Consider the following 22,688-nt stretch of genomic DNA (forward strand, 5'->3'; position numbering starts at 1 on the left):
TCATGAGGTGGGATACAGTGTGATTGGTGATTGAATCCAGGGCTTTGTCACCAAGCTGTGTCTCCAGTGCTTTTAAAAGTTTTCTTGAGATAGGATCTTGCTAAGATGTCCAGGCTGGGATTGAATTTGTGGTCTTTTTACCTCACCTTTCTGGAGTATTTAGGGTTAGAGCCATGCACCTACCATGCTTGGCTGCCTCCAGTTCACTTGATATATTGAGTTAGTTTTTTTATGTTAAACCACCCTTGTATTCCTGGAATAAATCCCACATGCTCATGGAAAATAATTTTTTTGATTTGTTAAATTCAACTTGCTAATACTGTATTTTTGTTTAGGATTTTACATTTATCTTCACAAGGGTTTCTTTCTTGTTTTTCAGATAGGGTCTCATTATGTAGCTCAGGCTGGACTTGAACTCACTGTGTAGCCCAGGCAGGCTTCAAACTTCAGCGATCTTCCAGCCCCAGTCTCCCGAATGCTGGGATACAAGTGTGTGCTGTCGTGCCAGGCTCTGGAATTTTCTCGTCTTTATCTGATTTTGGTGTTAGCTAGTGCTGTCCTCCCAGAGTTAAGTAGGGTATTTTCCCTTCTCTTCAGTTTTTGTTTGTTTTTTTTTTTAAAGTTGAGAGGGGTCAGTGTTAATTCTTCTTTTAATATGTGGTAGAATTCACTGTGAACCCATCTAGTTTAGAACTTTTTTCTTTTTGTACACAGTGGATGAACTTGATTATTAACAAAATTTACAGATTAACATGATTTTGAGTTAGGTGGCAAAATACCTCGGTAACACTTACCTAAGGCACAAAGATGAGACCGCTGGCTGACGTAATGGAAGGAGCTGTGCAGTCTCAGTTCGGACCCCGGCGTCCTCTGGCACTGCCGGGGCTGCTGCTGGTGCTGGAGCAGTTCAGCAAGCACTGTGCCTGTTAGGGGTGCTGCCCGCCTCTGCGACAGCGGCTGTCTGTTTTCCTTCTCCTCTGTAAGTAGGAAGGCTCCCTCTGTGGGAGTTGTTTTGAAAATCTATGGCTTCAGTTAGAAGAATAACTAAATACTACACAGCTTTTTCAAGGGCGCACCTTGCACATGCAAGTGACTCCTGGCTTTGACTTTTGGGAGGCACTGGGGTTGGAACTGTGGCCTTCCATGTGCCCCCGCTGCACACCGCTGGACTGCGCTTGCTAATTTTTACCAGTGGCAGAACATTAAGAGCTCTATAGCTATTAGAATTGTGATCTAATCTCTTCTGTATTTCAGAGTTTTAGTTTTAACCTGAGTATTTTAAGTTTATGAACCTTTATAAGTATTACTGCTTCAAAGAGTATTTTTGTGAAGTTTCTGATTCATGTTTTCTCTTCATTTATGTAGATAGTGAAAGTATCTCAGAATTCAAAGTATTTGTTTCTGAAAGGAGTTTGTAAGGCTTTTTACAATAGGAATGGATGAAAGTTTTATGAATTTTGAAGTCTGAAGGTCAAATACTTAGGTCAGCATCATTTCTAGCACATAAAACATGACTCTGTTAATACTTGGGGATCACGGAGTAATCCGTATTGCCATGGTAACTAATCAATCTTACAGTGTCGGCATATCTAAAAAGAACACATGGTTCAAGGTACTTAGGGAATTAGCACTCATGGTGCTGTTTTACTGTTACTTTTCTGTTATTAATGTTGACAGTATTTAGATAGGAAGAAAGGATTAAGTTTAGATGATTCTGTTATCAAGTAGTAAAAGATAACAGAAATTTCAGAGTTCAAAATGTAAAGACTCTACGGATAGATATATAGTTGTCTTCTCCCCAGTCACCACGTTCCTGTCTATGAAAATAAACAATATAAAAGTGGAGAGGATATGTGTAATATTTAAATGAAGTACACTGGAAAGCCTTTTTCTTTTTGCTATCTTGGACCCAGTGGAAAAGTTACATATTTCTTCCTATATCATTTGTTGTACCTATTTTAGATTTATTTCCTTACAGGTGATAAGACAAGCTATCAAAAACTTTTTATGGACAAAGTCCATGAAACTCAGTAAAGGCCACATAATGTACAAAAGCCATAGCTTTGCTGTTACATGTAAACCTTGGATCGTGGAAAAGGGACAATTGATGTATGTAGTCTTTCAGAATTTGTAGCCTTTCAGAATTCAAGGTGGCTCTGGATAAATCCTGGTTACTTTGGTTCTCAGAGATGTTTCCAGGACCCAGTGTTTGCTACCTGGGGTGGATTTGACTCAGCTTTATGTCAGCTGGCCTGTTGACTGTTTTCTGATTGAAATTTCAGTGAAGTGCTTTTCTAAGTCTTTATTAAGAGTTGAACACATTCTAAGTAGTATGTGCAGAACTTACTGTATTTATGATCGGTAAAATACTTTTCCTTATGTGAACACATTTGTTTTATCAGTTTGTCTGATTTGTCCATGATGTAAGTGGCAGCGATTTATTTGGAAGCCACAGATTGATGAGGCTTCCACACAAATCTGAGAGGTCTGTTTAGAACAGGAAAGCACTGTCTAAATTATGTTGGATGCCAGGCACTCTTGTGTTTATTAGCCTTTGATTTGTTTGTTTTAAATTGGTTTTGCACACTGCTCTGAAAAACTGCTCATTGAAATTAGTGAGCAGAATATTTAATTTCCAGTATAACCTCAGAATTTAAACCTTAGTAAGTATGAATATAAGTAAAATCTAACTTTTCAGTTAATAGAGCAGCATGTGTTGAGAGTTTTTGTTTGTACAAGTGACTTAAATTTAGGAATTCAGTGCTATGAAGCACAAAGTTATTAAGGAAATATGGATTCTTAAGTTTTGTGTCAATCTGAAAGTTCACAATAATACAGAATCACATTTTCTTACGAATCCTGAAAGCCGCTGGGCCGTGTATTTTAGATCTTAATTTCAATGGCTATTTTAAAAGAATTCAGGGTGATATTTTGTTTGTGAAAAAAACCCTATTATATCCTGGCATTTTGATGTATTCCAGAAGATACTGATGCATTATTAGCTGGTTGAATTTTTTTTCTTTTATATAGCTGAGCATTAGGGGGGAAAATACCATTGGTTTAAACTAAAGAAGTATGTTTCCACATAGATTAAAATAAAGAATGTAAATAGTAATTTATGGAAGCATTTTGTTAGCTAAAGAAACCCATTTTAAAAGAGAAAATAAAACAGCTGTAAACTGCCAAGTAATATGAAGTAGTTTAGAGGCTTAAGATAGATTTCTTTCATTCTGAAAACCTTCCTAGATGGAAGACAGACATGTGGTTCAGATTTCTTTCAAATAAAAATTTAAGTTTCTCTGTATCTAAAGTAATACCCCAGTGGTAGAACATTCAAGACTCATAACCCAGAGAAAAAATTATATAAGTGAATAGTTCATGGAAAAGAAATCTAAGAAAAGCTAACAGGCTGTGGAAGATGTTGGTGAAGGTATGGAAAGCAGGTTGCTGGTAAAAGAATAAATTGAGAAAAACTTATGATGAGCAGTTTGCGTATCTTTGTTACAGTGTCAGTGTGTGACTTAATTCTTGTGGTTCAGGTTCTGGGAAGCATTCTGCAGATACACTTTTCCGTGGAAATTATTCAGGCCAACAGCGGTAACGCTGAACAGAAGATTAGCAATAATATGAATGTCTTTAATTGAGATGCTGATAAATTACAGTGCCATCACCAGCAGTGAAATAAAAGAAGTCATATGTGCTGTCAGGGAAAGGGGTCAAAATGAATTTAGATCAGGGCTTGGCAGACTTTCTGCCAACGTGCCGAGTGGTTAACGCATTTTAGTATCTGAAAGCAGTTGTGGTCTTTGTGGCCACTGAGAGCTCTGCTCTGTGGCAGTGCAGCCGAGGGCACCCCCTAAGTCACTGGCAAGCAGGCTGTGTTCCAGTAAAACTTTATTTACAGAGCAACCGCCTCACCTGCAATTCATAGTGATAACTTGGAATTAAATGAAAGAAACAAAGGAAAGAACTTGATATAAGCTATAACAGGTGTGTGGGTAAAGTATTGAAGCATAATGAAGTTTTGTCTGGTATGCTTGGGAAAGATAACTGAATAATTTGATGAGCTCGTATAACTGAGTTTCTGTGGGCTTGTAGAAACTCAGAAGTCTCTTCGGCTATCGGTGAGAAGTTGTCTGGCTGAAGGGAGGGCATCTATATTGGGAGTGGGTGAAGAGATAATTTGGGACCATAATTTTGAAGGCACTGAACACTGCTGGTTTCCAGCCCATTTTCAATGATGAGTAATTTAAAAATCAAGTGCCTGACTTAATATTAACCCTTGATACTGTACTGTATTTTCTTGAGATTAAGTCTTCATTAGAAGCTGATGATGGGTGAAGCTGATGTTGACTTGCCTGTAAGACACTGGACATACACCTGCTCTGATACTGTGGTCTTGTGTTGCTGCATTAGCTAAATGTCTGTTACGCCAAAGCAGACCGCGTACTCCTGCAGTGTTCTCATTTACCCTCTTGTGTATGCTTTTATTTAGTGGTTTCTAATACCATTTCACAGGTTCCTTTTTCTCAATGTAATTTTGTTTTTATCCTGGGGGTTAAACCCGATGCCTCAGGCCTGGGTGCCTGTGGCACAGAGCTGCGTCCCAGCCGAACCCCCTGTGAGTGTGTGTGACATGTGGGTCAGCACTGTTCAGTAGAAACATCGTGCGGTCCACAAACACAGGGCGCACCTGTAATTTTAAATTTTCTAGTGGCCACATAAATAGGCAAGAGAAAACAGGTGAAATACGATCTTGTCTTACACTTGCAATGCAATTTATATTCTTTAAATGTTTTAATAGCCATGTGGTTCATGGCTATTGGACTCAAGGCAGCTGTGATTCAGAGAACCTCTTTTTGATACTTAAAAGCTGTAAGTGTTCCTACCACCAGAGGTCTGTCAAGTGTCCCACATTGGAATGCTCTTAGCCTGCTGCTGTACAGGGATCAATCTGTGCAGTGAAGTCGAGCTCATTGCACAGTCAGCAATGCAGACGTGTGCTGACAGAAAAGAACAGCTGGAAACAAACAACGGTCGTTTCTGGTAAAATAGTGTCACCAAAAGTGTCACATGAAGATGATCTGCGGTGCCTTCTGCCCCTCTGGACTTGACTTTCCTCTGTTCTTCCCTTGAGTGGTGCACCCTTCCCCTCCCGAGAGGGTCGGTGCATTTGTAGTAAATAGGCTATTCCACTGCTGCAGCTATGGAAATTTGGAAATCTACGCTCTAGCTTCTTTTTACTAAGAACCTTTAGCCAGAAACCTTTGATCACTGAGCACGTACTGAATGTGTCTCTATTCTTGGGTTATAAAGTTTCATTTCATTTAAAATAATCTCATGGTCAAGGTTTAAACTCATTTCTCTTCTCCATATTAAGAAATGCCCTTGACTTCTTAAAGATGCATAGCAGAAGCTGCCAGAGTGCCTTAGTTTCATACAGAATATAATTAGAGGAGCCTTCCATTTGTTTGTCTATGTTGTAACCCTTATATAAAGAATGTTGAAGGCCCAGCTTGGTGACACAGGTCTTTATTTGTAGCTACTCAGTGCTGAGGCAGCAGGGTCAGAAGTTCCAGACTAGCCTGGGCAGCTGAGTAGGACCCCATCTCAAAACTTTGTTTCAGAGACTCAGGGATGGATCAGTGGTACAGGCTTTGCCTGGCGTTTGCAGATCCCTGGGTTTAATCCACAGTACTGGGAAATTGGGGAGTGATACTGAAAAGCTGTAAGGGAATCTTTTTCTCTGTCTCACCTCTTCCCTCCTTGGTTGGTTTTTTCATTTATTAGAGTATATGGCTTGTACAGATAAGTGGTTTTCATTTTGACAGATTTGTACATGCATGTAGCCTACATTGGTCATCTCCCCTGTCATCTGTCCTTTCCTTACCCCCTCCCCTAGAGAGTCAGTGGTTCTCTTTAAAATTTTATTAGTATATGTGTGTAATACATAATATCTACATTGTTTCTTCGGTGTGTGTCCCCTTCCCCCCATCATGTTGTTTTGTTTTGAGACAGCATCTCGCTAGGCAGTTCACACTGGCCTTGAACTCACCATGCAGCATAGGCTGGCCTCAAACTCCTGGCAGTCCTCCTGCTTCAGCCTCTGAATGCTGGGACTACAGCAGTGCACCACCAGCCTGGCTGTGCATTGTTGTATATTGATACATACACATGTCATGCCATTATCCTTTCTGCTTCCCCGCTCTGCCATCTCCCTGTCCCCATACCCCTTCCCGTCTCCACAGTCACCTCCCTGTTGCCTGTCATCCTTTAGTTTTCTCCTTAAATCATTTGCACTTTGGGTTTCTCATTAAGAGAAGCCTGTTTCTGATTGCTTGTTTTTTCAGTTCTAGAGGATGTTTTAATGTGTCTCTTATGTGCTTTTGAAATCCTTTTTATTGTAATACACATAACTTACAGGTCTGTAATAGTTGACTAATTCTTAAGGTTCAGCCTTGGCATATTCTGTATTCAGGAGGCTAACCTTTTAAGAGTAATCTTATACAGAGTACTGCTAATATATAGGGGTGGAGAGTTCTATATTTCTGATTAGTTGGTAATTAGTTTGTAACTACAGTCATAAAACTAACTTTCCACAAGTTACCAAAATAGTTGTTGATATCATTGGTATAGCTTTCCCTTAACATTAAGGCAACTTTTAAAATCTGTATACTTTTTTTCTTAGCTATTATGACATTGGCTATGATTTTAAAAATAAAGACTATCAGTTTAATTATATACCCTTTTACTTTTTGTTGTATTACTTTGGTTGTTGTTGCTTTGATTTGTTTTTTGGGTTTTTTGAGGTGGTCTCGCTCTGTAGTTTAGGCTGGCCTTGAACTCACTGTGTAGCCCTGGCTGCCCTTGAACCCTCAAGTAATGACCCTCCTGGCTAAGCCTCCCAGCTGTTGGGATTACAGGAATGTGCCACCACACCTATCATGTTGCATTAGTTTGATTTTTTTTTTTCTTTTTTCTCTTTTCTTGGTGTACTTGAGATCAAATCCAGGATCTCTCACTTGCTATGCAAGTTCTTTGCCTCTGAGCTACAAAGCAAGAGGATGATCTATTTTCTTCATTAAACTTAAAGTGCAAACACGAACATGCACACTGTTTATAATCTGGAACAAGAAGAAAACATTTTACATTAGCTTCTCCTGGACCTCCTAGGCATGAGTTTATCTATATCAAATACTGGATCTCTTACTAATCATAATAGGTGCCTTTGTAAGAAGTCTTTTTTTAACAGACTTCCTTAGTTTTTTTGCATGTCGTGCAACAATGACACACATTACATTAAAGATTTCATTCAAGTTCATGTTTCATGTACAGATGTTAAATAACCGTGGGCAGATCTTCACTGTACTTTTAGTTATGGACTGAAACTTTCTGTTTCATTTCATTGTGGGATATGCAGATTGTTCTTTGGGTACTAGCAAAATGCTGGGCTACTTTTCAAGCATGCCAGACTTAAAGGCTATATAGTTTAAAGATAGCCTTTGTGAGCCAAATTTAGGAGACATAGTAGTTTCACGTGGTACAGTACCAGCTAACTACACACATTTTCCTTCGGTTTCCAATAAGAATTGGTGTACTTTTCTCAGGATCATACTGCCTTACCATCTCAGATTTGGCAGGCAGAGGCTTTCTGTAGTTTGAAGGTGAATGGCAGCTCTTACAGCAGAGGAGATACGCCATGGCCGTGTGATGACTTAGATTAAAACAGACCGAATGCAGTGTGTTTGCCATGGTGTGTGCTGAATTAGATGCTGGGTCTCCATTTTCCTAGTAAAAATACCCCTTTCCTATTTCTCTTAACCAAGTACATATATTGCTGTCACACACGTGTGCCTCATGCATTGAAATGTAAATATAGTCCATCTGCCTTTTATTATATAAGACACCGTATTACATACAGAGTGTAGAAGTAAAATTATGTTTGTTTAAACTCTTCATGTGCAGTTGGGATCACTTTGGAATAGTCTGGCATCCTGGCAGTTGTTCAGGTAGCAGCTGCTCAGAATGAGTCACTTCATATGTCTTCAGATATAAGGTAACTCCTTTTTTTCTGAAAAATAATTTTTGGGTTATAAAATTCCCACCAGATATCTGAACACATACAATAATTCCTTATGCTTCATGGCATGTAAATTAATATTTAAAAGTATTTCTCAGTCTTCAGAAGTCAGATATCCTAGTGAGCTTATTCTTATTGAATAATTTTTTTGGTTTGTAATATGGATTTCCTTTCTTCTTTGTTTTTTTTTTTTTCTTTCTTTCTTTTTTTTTTTTTTTTTTCTTTGAGGGGTTGGACATAATTGCTTTATTTCATTTCAGGGATCCTTCTAAAGTAAATATTCTGGTACCTGGTGCTGGACTAGGAAGACTGGCCTGGGAAATAGCTATGCTAGGTTATGCTTGTCAAGGAAATGAATGGAGTTTTTTTATGCTCTTTTCTTCCAACTTTGTACTGAACAGGTATTTCTTTTTTTTTTTCCACCCCTGGAAATAGTAATTTCTCAGAATCACATATTTTTTGAACAATTCTGAATTTATAGTGCATAGTGTGTGATTATGGTGTTAGATCATAAGTATTGACGTTAAATTCGATATGTTTATACATTTGCCTAGCTAATAGATTGCTGAGATGAGTAAATGGTTTTTAGAGAGAGGCAGAGCATTCCATAGAACAGAAATCACTCCTGTATATAATCTTGCAAACGAGTGTGATCCAGGAAGGGATATTTTCTCATCGTCCCTAGACTTCTTCACTCGCTTGTTTCTTACGTGTTCAGTGCAGCAGTCAGCCAGCACTGTTTTTCTTAAGCGAGTTCTTTCAGAATGGCCATGAGCGAGATGGAAAAATCTAATAACTTCTGTGGCCTCTATTGCTAGGTAGCAGAAAAAGCTAAGTCATTTTTAAGGTCAGAATGTGTGTTAGACGAAAACTGCTGCCTTGTTTAAAAGTGAGTCTGTTGTCTTTGACTTTTAGGGGGTTAGTGATAGGAAAAAAGGATTATATAAGATAATTAAAATGTATAGTAGACTGTTTGAGTTGAAGCCCATGTACAATTTTTAAAAACAAGTAGTTGCACCATTTTGACTTGGGTTTCCAGTTCACAGATGTGTTCTGATTAGTTTGAATGAGCAGCACACGTCTATTGTAATGCATGGGTGCTTGCTTGTGTCCACGTGTGTACGTTTTCAGGTACCTGAGCAGGGAGCAGTGTTGCCACTGATACTCAGATTATATGAATTATAGCTGCAGATATTCAGATTGTAGTTTAGGGTTTAGATATTCTTGGTGAAATGTTTAGTTAACACTGAACCTTACACTCCTATTTTTCAGATGTTCTGAAATTAATAAATACAAACTTTATCCCTGGATCCATCAGTTCAGCAATAACCGGAAATCAGCTGATCAGATTCGACCCATCTCTTTCCCTGATGTTGACCCCCACAGTCTTCCTTCTGGTTCTAACTTTTCTATGACAGCAGGAGATTTTCAGGAGATTTATTCAGAATGCAGTAAGTTCAAAGCAGGCATTTTAAAAGTCTTTTGTTCTATACCTAACGAGTTAATATTTTGGACGTTCATTTTGATGGTAGAATATAATGTATATACTTCTGTGATAAATTAGAATGTTTTAATCTTAGGTCTAAGGCAGTATAGGAAATATAAAGAACTCCATGTGTAATCAAGGACTCAGAATTTATTAGGTCAATATTGCAGACAGAGTTCACATGTGGAATGAATGCAGTGAAGATAACAGTAAGCCAGTGTGAGAAGAGGGCTCTTTATAGAGGGGCTGTGACCTGAAGAATAGGGGCAGTAGCATTTGAGGCAGGCTGAGGCCCAAAGATACAAGTAAGTATGGTAATCACACAGCAGCACAGCCATACAGGCAGGAAAACAGATGTTTAGTGGGAGATAGGACTAGCAAAGTAGGTCAGGTCTAGATTGTGGAAGAACATTATAATCAGATTGTATAGGTTGAGTCTTCAGCTTGGGAAAATGTTGAAAACATTTTATGTAGACATTAGAGAAGGTGGAAGTGGGGAGAGGGAAGAAGTATTGGCAGTAAAAAGAACGAGAAGCACAGAATGCTGAGTAATTAGCAGAATCACGCAAAGTGTTTATTGATACCTCCAAGGTATCAGGTATGTGCCAGGCAGTGCAAAGAACACATCAAGTGAGTCTGCACAGGGGGCTTACGCTTAAGGTGGGAAAAACAAATAGGGCACAGGGGTTACAGGGGTGTGGGGAGGGGCTGATGTTCTATATACAGTTATCTGGGAAGGCCTTTTTAAGAACAGAAGCCTTACAAGTCCAGCAGAGAACCCCAAGAGTGAAAACCAGGGTGTGCAGATGCTGGGCCGCAGGCAGGGGCAGTGGTCCGGAGTGCTTGTGCTTCTCAGGAGGTGAGGAGAGCTCGGTGAGCAGACTTGGAGGCCTTGGCAAGGATGCCACCCTGTGCTCCGAGAGTGCTGTGAGGCCCTGGAGAGAGGCCTCACAGCCGGGAGCACAACAAAGAAAGCTCCTGTTCATCTGTCCTTTACAACATCGAAAGGTTTTGTTTATTTTACCCTGGACCCTGAGATTGAAGCAGCCTTGTCTGAGATTAGAAAGGATGAGAGAGAAGATGTTACTTGTTGGTAAAGAGGAAGGAGGAAGGTCTCAAAATAGGAGTGAAATAATGGAAAGTAAGTTGCTTCTGGAGCAAGGATGGCGAGGTAACCTTTGGGAGGATGGGCTGCCTGTGTCATGCCAGCTCTGGACCAATATGCATCTCTGGCCTGCTGCCCGTCCCTGTACCGGGCCATGGCCTGTGGAAGGGAGCTGCCACTGCACCTGACTGCCCGCCCCTCTTTCCCTGGGCATTTACTTACCCCATTCCCCAGTATTTAGGTGTTTGGATGTCACTTATTTCTCAGAATGTCAGCAGTCTGGCAGTCTTTCAAGAGCCTGCCAGAATTGATGACTAGCACTGGTTTAAATCAGAATTTTGAAGTATTTTGTTAACAGTTTAAATGAAAGCCAGGGGCAAAGTGATGTACCCTCAGTGATTGAGCATTTGCCTAGCATATGTACAAGGCCCTAGCACCACAAAAAGGAATGATGAGTAAATAAATAAAAGCATAAAGGCTAGAATTTTAATAGATAATAAAACCTAGAGATATCATTTGGTAATGATACGTACGGATACATGCTGTTACAAATCATTTCAGATTCCCTATAGGATTGGTAAAACCTTTATGAACTAGAATATTGCCCATAAATGATTATTTGGTTACTTTTAATTATAACGTTGATCCCATGAGCATAGCTTCCATATCCTTACAATTAAATAAAATATTAATGCTCTATAAGCAGTAACTGTCAAGTTTAAAAAAATTAAAGAAAAAAAGCAAAATAACAGATGCAGTGATTTTTTTTTTTTATTAGATACTTGGGACTGTATTGCCACCTGTTTCTTCATAGACACAGCTCACAACGTGATTGATTATATTGACACAATATGGAAAATACTCAAGCCAGGTGGGATTTGGATAAATCTTGGTAAGTGTTTCCATGTTTATTAAAGTTTTACACATTAATTTGAGTACTTTTATCTGCTTTACCTCCAGTTCCACCGTATTCATGAAAGTTACAGTTACACTGTGTGTTTTAGAGCCTCTGGTTTCCCTTAGACCATAGATTAGTGTGAGGAGCCCAGACGTCATCTGTCTGTGCTCAGGTCCACCCACAGTCGCCATAGTCTCGTGTGCACAGGTCCTTATGTCTGGTGGCGAGGTAATTGTTCCATCGCTCTTGTTCCCTGCTTCACGGAGGAGGCCAGCCACTGCTTTCTATTTTTCTTAATGAATTTGGGGGAACAATCTTACTCTCTTCACTCTCCTCCCTAATATACCCATCTGCTGGGGAAAGAGGAGGTGTGATGACTCCTGATGACCTCAAGTTGAAGAGTGAGAACTATCATTTCATTAGGACAGAAAGTGCAGTGCGGTTGTACTGCCTGCAGCTAGAGATGGCAGTGCAAGTGCCAGGACTTCTCTGGTCCAGAGTATAAGGAAATTGTGTTTGTTCCTTTTTAAAATTAAAGGAATATAAAATAATGATGAAGGTCAGTATACATGTCTTTTTTTCAGTGAGATAATTTATGTATAAATTTACTTCTATTTATGTATAATATATATATTCAGAAATATGTATTATTCAAATAATATATTGAGAAGGACACCAAGGCTTGAATGTAGAGCTTGCCATCCTGTATTCAAGGATGTGCCCACGTGGTACTGAGTCCTGACATTCAGGGATGGTTTAGCTTTATTTCTGAGGTTCTGTCACCTTCTGTCCCCCGCCTCCACTTTTCTCCCTCTCTCTGCTTCCCCTTCTTTGTCAGGACTGTTAACTAAATCCCAGGGCACTCTACTGTTGAGCTACAGCCCCAGCCTTCTTATTTTTTATTTTGAGGTGGTCTTGCTAATCTACTCAGGCTAGCCTCAAACTTGTGGCCCTCCCTGGTTGCTGGGATTACAGGGCACATGTCACCATGACCAACATCTGCTCTCTATATGTCTTCACTGGAGATTCTGTTGTTAAAATTTCTCAGTAGATTCCTTTGCACCAAATGAGAGTAGCTGTAACATAATAAGAAATTTCAAATCTTAGCAATCATTAACTTAAGTAACCTTAAAGGAAAGACTAGAAGATATCCCCTACTGGGTATTTGCTGCCTGTGGGGAGGTGTTGTGTTAGCCCCTTAGAAACTTTTCTTTAATCTCAGTGAAAAGGCACTGCTAAGACATTGAAGAACCTGAGTGTTGGGCCACATACCCAGCAGGAAGGTCCTGTAGTTCATATGTGGCAGAGACAGACTTGTGATCTGATAGTGTCATCATTTCATGGCTTAGCGTACCAATGATCATGGATTTCCGTGGTCACAGTGCTGCTGTGGAGTTGTGGGAAAGTATTGTGTTTCTGTAGTGCTCAACTTTCACAGAAACAGCTTTGCTTTTGAACACTTGTGTTTTTCTATTACAAAAGTAAAAATTTCGGAGAGAGTGAAGAAGATGGCGGCTTGCTAGGTCACTGGCTGGAGAGCCTCTCTGGGAAAAACAGCCCAGACGCTGGAATTTGACAACATGGAGAGGGCCGGACGAGTGGAGAGGGATACTTATGATGCCAGGAGGGAACTGAAGGAAAAAGAAAAAGGGGAAGACGAAGGAAAAACGCAGGTGGAGGGCTGGAGCCAGATGTGCTCACTGAGACCGCTCCGCGCTGTGCAGTCAGGCGATCCAAGGTGGTGCTGAAGGGAGGACGGGAGTTGTGAGTCCCAGGCCCTAGGCGGGAGGACGTGGCGCAGTGCGGAATGGAGCCAAGGTGGAGAGCTGCATTAATTGTCAGTGAGTGCTGGAAATCTGGTTCCCACAGTGAGTGTGGCCGGCTGGGAGACATTTTGGAGTGGGCAGAGCCGGGTGCTGCGGTGGCACCAGTCAGCCACCCTGGCCTAGAGAGGACTGGTGGGATCAGCCTGGGCTGAGTCACATCCCTGGTCAGGACCCAATACCAGGGACGAAACTGTCCCGGCCCTGTGACGTCCGCCACAGCACAGACTAAGTTGCTGAAGTCACTCACCAGTTGACTGGCTCAGAGGAGAAGGGCCAGCCCTCATTGTCTCTGTGTGCACCTCAGATAACAGCAAACTGGAGAGAGCAGCAAGCCCCCAGCAGCACGCTTCAGAAAAACCATAAGCAATACAAAGAGAGTCAGATCTCCACCACACACCTGTCTGAAAGAAAACAGAAACATGACAAGAGATAGAAATAAGAAAAAACTTCCAGCCACTGACCCTGGGAAAATAAGTCCAGGAGAAGTAAATACAGAAGAGAACCAGTGCAGCAATCATGTAATATTAGACACAGCATCAGTGAACATAAAGAAATACCTTCGTGACTTTATAGACAAACTTAAAACTGAAATTCTAATCCACGTGAGGCAAGATATAAAAAGATTAATTAAAGACATGCTAAGCCTCTCTCAAGAAGACACAGATGGAAGAATGGAGGAACCCAGAAAAAGAAGAGAAACTTTTGGTGAAGAATATAAACAAAATCTAGAATACATGAAACAGATCCAAAGAGATTACCAGGAAATTAAAAATTCCATTGAAATAACAACAGTTCACAGAGGAAAAAAAAAAAAAAAAAAACTCCATTGAAAGCTGGCAAAATGCCTTGACAGAAACTAAAGTTAGCTTTTCGAAACTTGAAATTTACAATGTATGATCATGAAAGAAAAGACCTATTAAAAATAACAAGGAACCAGGAAGTCACAATTCAAAGGCTAGAAGATGACAAGAGGATCTATAACTTAAGAATAAAAAATGTGAGCAAAGAAACGTGGGTAACCACAAATGAATTACAAAGACTATTCACAGAAATAAGGAAAACTTCCCAAGCAGGAAAAAGAAATGATATCCAGATAAATGAGGCATATAGAACTCCAACCAACTACAACCAAAACAGATCTACACCCAGACATATAATAGTCAAGATCCCAGAAATCCAACACAAAAACAGAACATTAAAAGCGGCCAGAGAAAAGAAGCACATCACCTACAAAGGAAAAATCATCAAAATAACAACAGACTTATCAACACAAACTATCAAATCAAGAAGAGCCTGTGGGGAAATAGTCCAAGCCTGAAAGAAAATAACTTCCAACCCAGACTGATGTACCCTGAAACACTCTCAAAATTAATGGAAAAATAAGATGTTTCCAAGACAAGGAGGAGTTCATGGCCACCAATCCAACTCTACAAAAAATACTGAAGGACATTCTAGAGAGAGAGAAAAAAATACCAGGATTCCAGCAACAGTGGCAGAGAAGCCTCAGTGAACGGGGCAGACACTAGAATGAAGGAGAAAAGTGGACAAATAATGACAGAAGAATAAAGTAGCAGAAATGAGGCAGAGAAGGTAGGCTATAATCTTTAATATAGGTAGCCTTGATACACTTAACAAAAAGAAACACAGGCAGACTAGATTAGGAGGCAGGATCCATCAAAATACTCTGAATAGGAAATATACTCAACCTGAAAGAGGGTTAATAAACTGAAAGTCAAAGATGAGAAAATGATGCTCTATGTGATAGAGAACCAGAGAGAAATAGGGCCAACTCGTCCAGCAGCTGCAGATAGGTTGGAAAGTTATGACACTTTTGTGCAGTGTAGAACTACACAGCTAGAAGGAAGGAAAACCTTGTAAGTAAAGGAGTACAGCTCAAGATCAAGCTCAGGAGTAAAAAGTTTCAGCACCACTCAGATAACTGGTGACCCCCTAATCTTAAAAAGTACAGGAGCTAGTGGGACCCAAAATATACAGAGCATCTTGAGAAAGGTAAAGGTGAGGAATTGCCTAAAAAAAGGAAAGCAGAGGACATTGTTAATAGTGTATCAGGATTTAAAAGTCACAGTAGTCTTATCGCTCTGTTTAGTTTGATTATATTTTGTTGCGGTTTGTCTACTCATACTAGATTTGAGGGTACAGACAGCTATCCCCAAAATAGCAGGCTATACTATAGTAACTATCCTTAATTTCCTATTAACTTAAACTAAAGCCCTATATTAATTACATTGTCTTACTATGACTGATCTTACTTGAAGCTGGTTTGTTAGATTGCAGTTTTGCCTTGACTGATTTTATTCAAATTTGGTATGCTTGATAGTATCAAGTCTAAGATCAGAGACAACTACTCTGAAGATGACAAGATGCAATAAGATACCCATTCCAGTTTGATTATTAACTGCTTTTGAAGTCCTACAATGTCTCCAAAGTTCTTTTTTTATTAAAATAGCTATGTAATGCTATGTTCAGTTATATTATGTGTGATGATGTGGACAGTTCTTTTGAAAATAAGAGAAAGCATAGTAACTACTGTAGATCACCTAATATTTTGGTTTTATGTGTCTTTTTCATTTCATGTTTTTTTAGGAATTTGTTGTCTTGTTTTGATCTGTTTTTCCCCTATAATACTGAAAGGATAGATATATATGTAGAGATTCACACATGGGAAGAATTTCTAAACAGTTTATGGGAACAGATTATATAATGCATGATATAATGAACAGATACTTTGAAGAAGAGACATTAAGAAACCCAGTGCTAATTCTGTAGCATTATGATATAAAATCTAGCAATACTATTATTCACTGTCCAGAGTGATATTAGTCTAGTCTCTTATGTTCAATTTCAGCATTCGTAAAGATAAGGACATCTACTACGAATAGAATGAGAGACATTATGGCAGTCATTATTCTCCAATGTCAGGTCCTGAAGACCTAAAAAGCCTTCATCATCCTGTTATGATTAGAGTAGTTCCATATTGTTCAGCATGTATTCAATGTGTGTGAAATGGGGGCAACTACTTGGAAAAAAAAGTAGAGGCAATAAGATAGACAGTGAAGATCTCCAGTGGACTTGCTTTGAAATCTGTGTTTCTTAAAATTGCTTCCTTATGATCTGTTTTGTTCTGTTTAATCTTACCCTCTTTAAAATAAAAAGAAATATTTCTAGTAGAGTAACAGTAGCAAATAACTTTGCCATTATTACCATTTTAAGTGTACATAATTGGATACATTTTTCAGTCTCAGACTCTTAAGTACATGAAATATGTGCAGAAATAAATGCCTAGCAGTTATTATGAAAAAAGTTAAAATTTCATAGCAAAATAAAAGAATAACAATAGTTATTACATTGAGTATTGTTATCTTTAAAGTATTACTCAGAGTATAAGATACAGGTATAAAAAACTTTAGACAATATTAGCGCAAACCTTTCTTCTCAGTGAACTAAGAGAAACTAATAGAATAACTGTCTTGTATTTTTCCTTTTCTTTCCTTTCCTTTCCCCTGTTCTAGTTCCTTTTTCCATTTGAACCATTTCTTCCCATTTCACAATATCTATTATTCATTTTGGGTTTATTTATTCTTTCAGTTTCTCACCAGGAAGACATGATGTTTACACATGTGAATCTAATTTATATCCCTTAGGAGTGTGGTCTTGAATTGCATCCCAATAAAAATCTTCACTTTATCCTTCTTCATAGCTGAGTAGTTCTCCATTACATAGAAAGATCACATCTTTTTTTGTCCATTTCTCAGTTGATGGGCATTTTAATACTTTACAAATAAAGTACTTTGCTCACATAAGTTAAAACATTTATAAATCTCAATCAGTTTTCCTTTAAGTATTGTTATGTTCTAGACATGTAACTGGTGTATTTCCCTTTTGTTTCCTGTACTCATTCTTTGTATAGGTTCCTTCTACCCAGTCTCTTGGCTTTCCCTACTTTTCTCATACCCAGCTCTGATCCAAGGGTCTCTTTTGCTATACTTTACCCTAGTTAAATATACCACAGATACTTTAAAGTTTGTGCCCCTTGAAAAAATGGTATCCATGCCTTCTCTGCTCCATCATCTACTTGGCTTCTCCCTACAAAGAACTCTCTTCTTGCTTTCCTTTTATCTTTAATTTTGCTCTTTGTACTTTGGATTTCTCATATGAGAGAAACCATACAATATTTAAACTTATATATCTGATTTATTTCACCTGAGATTATGTTTTCAGATTGCAGTCAGGTTGAGCCCAGCCTGGGTAGCTTAACAATTTATCAAGATCTTGTCTCAAAAAACAAACAATACGATCAGGGCTGAACATATAGTTCAGTGCAGAGGTTCCAAGTATTCTGGCCCCAGTTTTAAATAGATAATAAATAAAATCTTTGTAAAGGAAAATCTAAAATATGTGGAGTTAGTTGTTTTAAGTGCCATTTGTAATAAAAACTGAAAAATAAATACAACTGTTTCTATGAATGGTAAAATTGTAAATGCAATACATTTTGGTAGAGTCAAAAGAAACTACATGTTCCTTGACACACAACTTGTAACCTAGTTAGAAAAGCTGCTGATTGCATAAAAATAATCAGTGAGCAGTACAGCATAGCATTAAATGAATTAGAGACTGGAGACATGGACAGATTTCAGCAAGGGTTACACCATGGCTAAATCAAGTTGGAGGATGGAGCTTTCTACATGGAACAAAACTCAGTGGAGAGAAAATGGGACCTGTGTGTGTCAGAGTCATTGATATAGATTTGCATCAGGGCTCTAAATAATACAGGAGGGCCAGCACAGGCTTGAAAGCTGGAGAGACTTAGCTGTGAGTCTCTACATTCTTATAAAAAGACTTTGCTATAATGTAGGACAACACAGATGCTCAGTAAATAGCTCTGTTCAGTTTTTCTAATGCTTAAATACAACTAATGGGAATGTAGGCTTGCTATAGGCATTTTCCCTAGTAGTTTTTGTAGGATTACAAAAGGGAAAGGCAAAGAAAACTTACCTTCAACATGAGCACAGGCTGGTAAGCCTCTTAGGGAGCAGAAACTTCATCCCGTTTGCAGTGAAGTTTTCTGTTATCGTTTTGGTGGAACTGGAGATCAAATCTAGGGCCTGGTTCTTGTTAAGCGCTACCATTGAGCATTTTTTGAGTTAGGATCTCACCAAGTTGCCCAGGCTGGCTTCAAATTTAAGATTCTCCTGCCTCAGCTTCCTAAATAGCTGGGATTACAAGTACAAATCAACACACACACAAATTGCTGGCCTTAATCTCTCATGGTTAGCATATTGTGTGAGGAGTGGGCTATCCAGAGAGCTGGATGTGTAATTTACAGTTAACCCAGTGAAAGGTAAAGAGACAAACCGAATTGGATAAGAACTAAATCAAATTCAGTGGTTAACTTTTCTGGTTTGTGACCAGAATTGTGGAAGAATTAAGTTTGTGAACCGAGGTACCACTGTGTACTCACCATGTGCCTTTGGAATTTAGGCACAAAACATTCTCTGATTCAGCTGCTACTTAAGCACCTGAAGGCCCGCTATGTGGTGATCACCTTGCAGGGCAGGTGCACACGGAGGGACTCGGTCCCCATGAGAGCAGCCCCTCCGCTCAGGGCTGGTTCCTGGCCAGAGTTTCTGGTGTTGGATAATTGTCTTCAGAGCCATGTGAGTTGTTTTTTTTTGTTTTTTTTTTTTTTTAATTTTAAAGAAAACCAATCAAAACAAAACAGTATAAGTGGCACAGGACTTCAAAGCAAAATAATAGGAAATCACAATGATTACCATGATGCTTGTTGTCTTCAGTATAACTGCCCATACTTTCAGACATTGGAAAAATCAAACAAAACAGAACAGAGTAGAACCAATAAAAACAAAACAGTGGGGCCAGGGATTTAGCTCAGCAGCATAAGCACCTGCCTGGCAAGCATGAGGACATGAGTTTGATCCCTGGTACCAATAAATAAATAAATAAATAGTGAATACAATAGAGGACTTCAAAACAAGCCAAGAGCAAATCCAAAGTGGCTACCATAATTGGCCACCCATGCCATAGGATATAATAAAATCAAATAAGAGAAAACAGTAAAATCTGACAAAATAATGAAAATGAAACGGGACTTCAAAACAAGATGATAGGGAAGTGATAATGGCCACCACCTTCAGAACGAGATTCCCCATAGATGCTACCCTCTGAATAGATGATCAGACTACCGGCTTTAGACCTGCAAAGTCAGTGAAACACTAAACACTACAGGCATTAAAGTACATTTTAACCTCATAGCTATCATCACAGCCTGTGTTTGTCTGGATCAGCCAGTCGCTTACAGGCGTGGGGTGGGAGTGAGGGGAGTTTAGCTTTTCTTTTCTTCAGCCTGCCCACCAGAAGGGGCTGGCATCTGACTCTGCCCGCAGCAGAAGGGGCTGGCATCTGGCTCTCCCCGCAGCAGTCCAAGAATGGCTCATATGATAGTGCTTTTTGCAATTCCCTTTACTGCTCAATCTGTTTAACTTTATTTTATTTTTTGGTACTTGAGATTGAACTCACAACCTTGTGCTTGCCAGGGAGGTGCTTACACCACTGAGCTAACTCCCTAGCACTTAACTTTAAATTCTATCTCACATAGCTATTAGTGCATGCTTACGTGCAGGTGATTCACTCATAATTATCTTTAAACTATAGGTCCTCTGTTGTACCACTTTGAGAACTTGGCAAATGAGTTATCCATAGAATTGAGCTATGAGGATATAAAAAACGTGGTTCTGCAGTACGGATTCCAGGTAGAGGTAAGGACGGAATGAAATACTGTCAAAGTTCAACTTCTAAAGCCCTTAAGTGGGAGATTAGGTATTATACTTATTACCAGTTTTACTCCTTCCCTAGTTTCTCATCTATAAAGTGAGGATAAACACACCTTTCAGAATTATAAAAAGTTTGGGGTTATGGGTATGTAAAGAAAAAACTAATCCCTGCTGGTAAGGCTTTCAGTACTGATTGCTAATCATTGTGACAGCTCGGTAAACTCAATGACCTGGCTCTGGAGAAAGCAGCATGCCATGACGGGTGGGGAAAGGAACCCTGGGGACTGTGGTTCTGTTTGCTGCTTCGTATTGCTTGGTTTTTATCATGGGTGTTACACAAAGCATTATGATAGGTTGGCTCGCGTGTTTCAGTTCATTTATTTAGAAGCATTTCATTCATTTAGAAAGTAAACAACAGGGCCAGGGATTTAGCTTAGCAGCATAAGCACTTGCTTAGCAAGTATGAGGTCATTGAGTTTGATTGTCTGGTATCAAAAAAAAAAAAGGAAAGTAAACAACAGATTTGTTTGTAAGAATACAGTGAAGCAGGGTATCACAACAGAGTCCAAGCTCTAAGTTAGACCCCCTAGTTTGAATCCCACATGTTAGTAACATGACCTTGAGTAACTTCTGTAGCCTATTATTTGTAAAGTAGAACTAGCAGTACTGGTTTTATGGGTCGTAGGAATAAGTGGCTATGCTTAGATAGTGCCCAGCATTTATAAGTGTTCACTGTTGGGTGTCATCATCATCAGTATCATTATTGTTTGCATTGCAGGTGGAAAAAGAATCTGTATTATCAACATATACTGTGAATGATCTCTCTATGATGAAATACTACTATGAATGTGTCTTGTTCGTGGTCCGTAAGCCACATGATTTTAAGTAATATCGCCTGGAAAAAGTTTAATAAGATCAAATACTGAAATAAACTGAAAATCAACTATCAGTGATGACAGGACACAACCTCGCATCAGTGGTGCCTTCTTATTCCTAACAAAGCCTAGAATAGCGTCTATTTTCTTAATAACGTCTGTTGCTTTTTTCAGAGATCCACTATGCTATTGCAGATTTGTACTACACAGTAAAAATGGAGGAAACCTCTTCAGATTCCTGAAGCCCAGAATTGTCTTTTCAGTAGAAAAACCATAAAACTCCAGTGTCTTCATGAAGTGTCTCTTGCAAGCCTGTCGTATTGATGACTGAGGGCACTGAATCCCACGATGACTTCCTTTTTCATTGTATACGCACAGGTTACTTTAGAAGAGTGTAAGGACCTTCTGTCACAGCATCTGGAATGGTGACTTCTGTTTATTTTGGACCCAAATCTATACCTAAACTGTATATTCCTTTATCATTCAGATTAGTTGATTGTATTTTCTTCTAGCTCAGCTGAATTTAGCGAGGCATCAAAATTTCAGTTTTAATAACATACTAGATTTGATTGTATCACAGGTCAGTTAAAATACAGTCAGGCAACTGAAAAATCTTTTGGTCACACTAAATTGAACACTATGAAGACAAATTCACCATGGATCGTTTTAAAGTATGAGATCTTAGCATTCTAAATAAGGAGCCAGCACCTTTTTAAAAAGAAGTTCTAGGAAACTGCAAATACAGGGATAAAATCTGCCCATTTGAAATACATGGTTTCAAACTAGAATGAACAGATTTTGTTAGTGTGATGTTTACAGTAATGTCTCTGATTGTGTGGATTATGCGATCAAGCACTTTCTTTTTTAGTTCAAACAATAATGTACTAATAAAAACTTATACTAGTATTAACGTGGTAAACTTTAACTAAGTTCAGGGATAAATTAGTGCCATGGTCTGTATCTTCAGTAGCAGCCACCATTAATTTCAGAGTAATAACCATTGCTTCCTGAGAGATAAAGCTTAAACAGTATGTATGCTGCTTAAATTTCTACCTCTGGCAGATTTTTATTGGAATTTCCTTTAGTTATTCTTTTGTTGTTGTTTGTTTGTTCAGTATTCGTTATTCTGTTTCCAGTAGGTTGGAAAGCAGAGATGACTAATGTTTTAACCTTTTCTTGGAGAAAAGAAAAGACTCTATACTTTCACAGATTGTGATTGCTTTAAGTGACCTCTTGCGATTCAGATTACAGAGATTTAATGTATTGACAGCGTAAATATCATGGTTTAACAGGAAAACCTGTCAGTCTTTGGACTTTTGCTATGAATTAAGTTGTGGAAGTTACCACCAGGGAATTTAGCTATAGGATTGCAGGCAGGGTGGATTGGGCAGACAGTGAGGAGCTTTTGTGGTCTTTGCCACAGAGTTCCTTACAGTGTCATGCTGGGGAAGTCTCTTGATTTTTGTGTTTTAACTGTTTCTTGCTTGGCAGACGCTTATTTGACAGAAATACTCATTACTTATGTGAGGAAATTCAAGTAAGTTACAAGAGGATAAAAAAACCCAAAGAAACCCTAAAGTTATTTTTTAAAAGGTAAAGGAGCATAAAT

At 38.9% G+C, this 22,688-nt stretch overlaps 1 protein-coding gene across 2 annotated transcripts in view; it reads left to right on the plus strand.

The window, feature by feature from the left end:
* The window catches only part of Carnmt1 (carnosine N-methyltransferase 1), a 34,551-nt gene extending 13,381 nt beyond the window's left edge, over window positions 1–21,170 (plus strand). For both annotated transcript variants that reach the window (XM_003472164.4, XM_063249701.1), the window contains exons 4-8: window positions 8,341–8,481; window positions 9,353–9,531; window positions 11,450–11,563; window positions 20,086–20,189; window positions 20,983–21,170. In XM_003472164.4, the coding sequence (XP_003472212.3) occupies window positions 8,341–8,481; window positions 9,353–9,531; window positions 11,450–11,563; window positions 20,086–20,189; window positions 20,983–21,093 (649 nt within the window). In that variant the 3' untranslated portion in view covers window positions 21,094–21,170. The remainder of the gene's footprint in view (window positions 1–8,340; window positions 8,482–9,352; window positions 9,532–11,449; window positions 11,564–20,085; window positions 20,190–20,982) is intronic.
* The last annotated feature ends 1,518 nt before the right edge of the window (window positions 21,171–22,688 follow it).

The sequence above is a fragment of the Cavia porcellus genome, unplaced genomic scaffold, assembly GCF_034190915.1.
Source record: "Cavia porcellus strain 051 isolate PalLab524CR breed Dunkin Hartley unplaced genomic scaffold, mCavPor4.1 scaffold_1, whole genome shotgun sequence".
NCBI classification, from domain to species: Eukaryota; Metazoa; Chordata; class Mammalia; order Rodentia; family Caviidae; genus Cavia; species Cavia porcellus.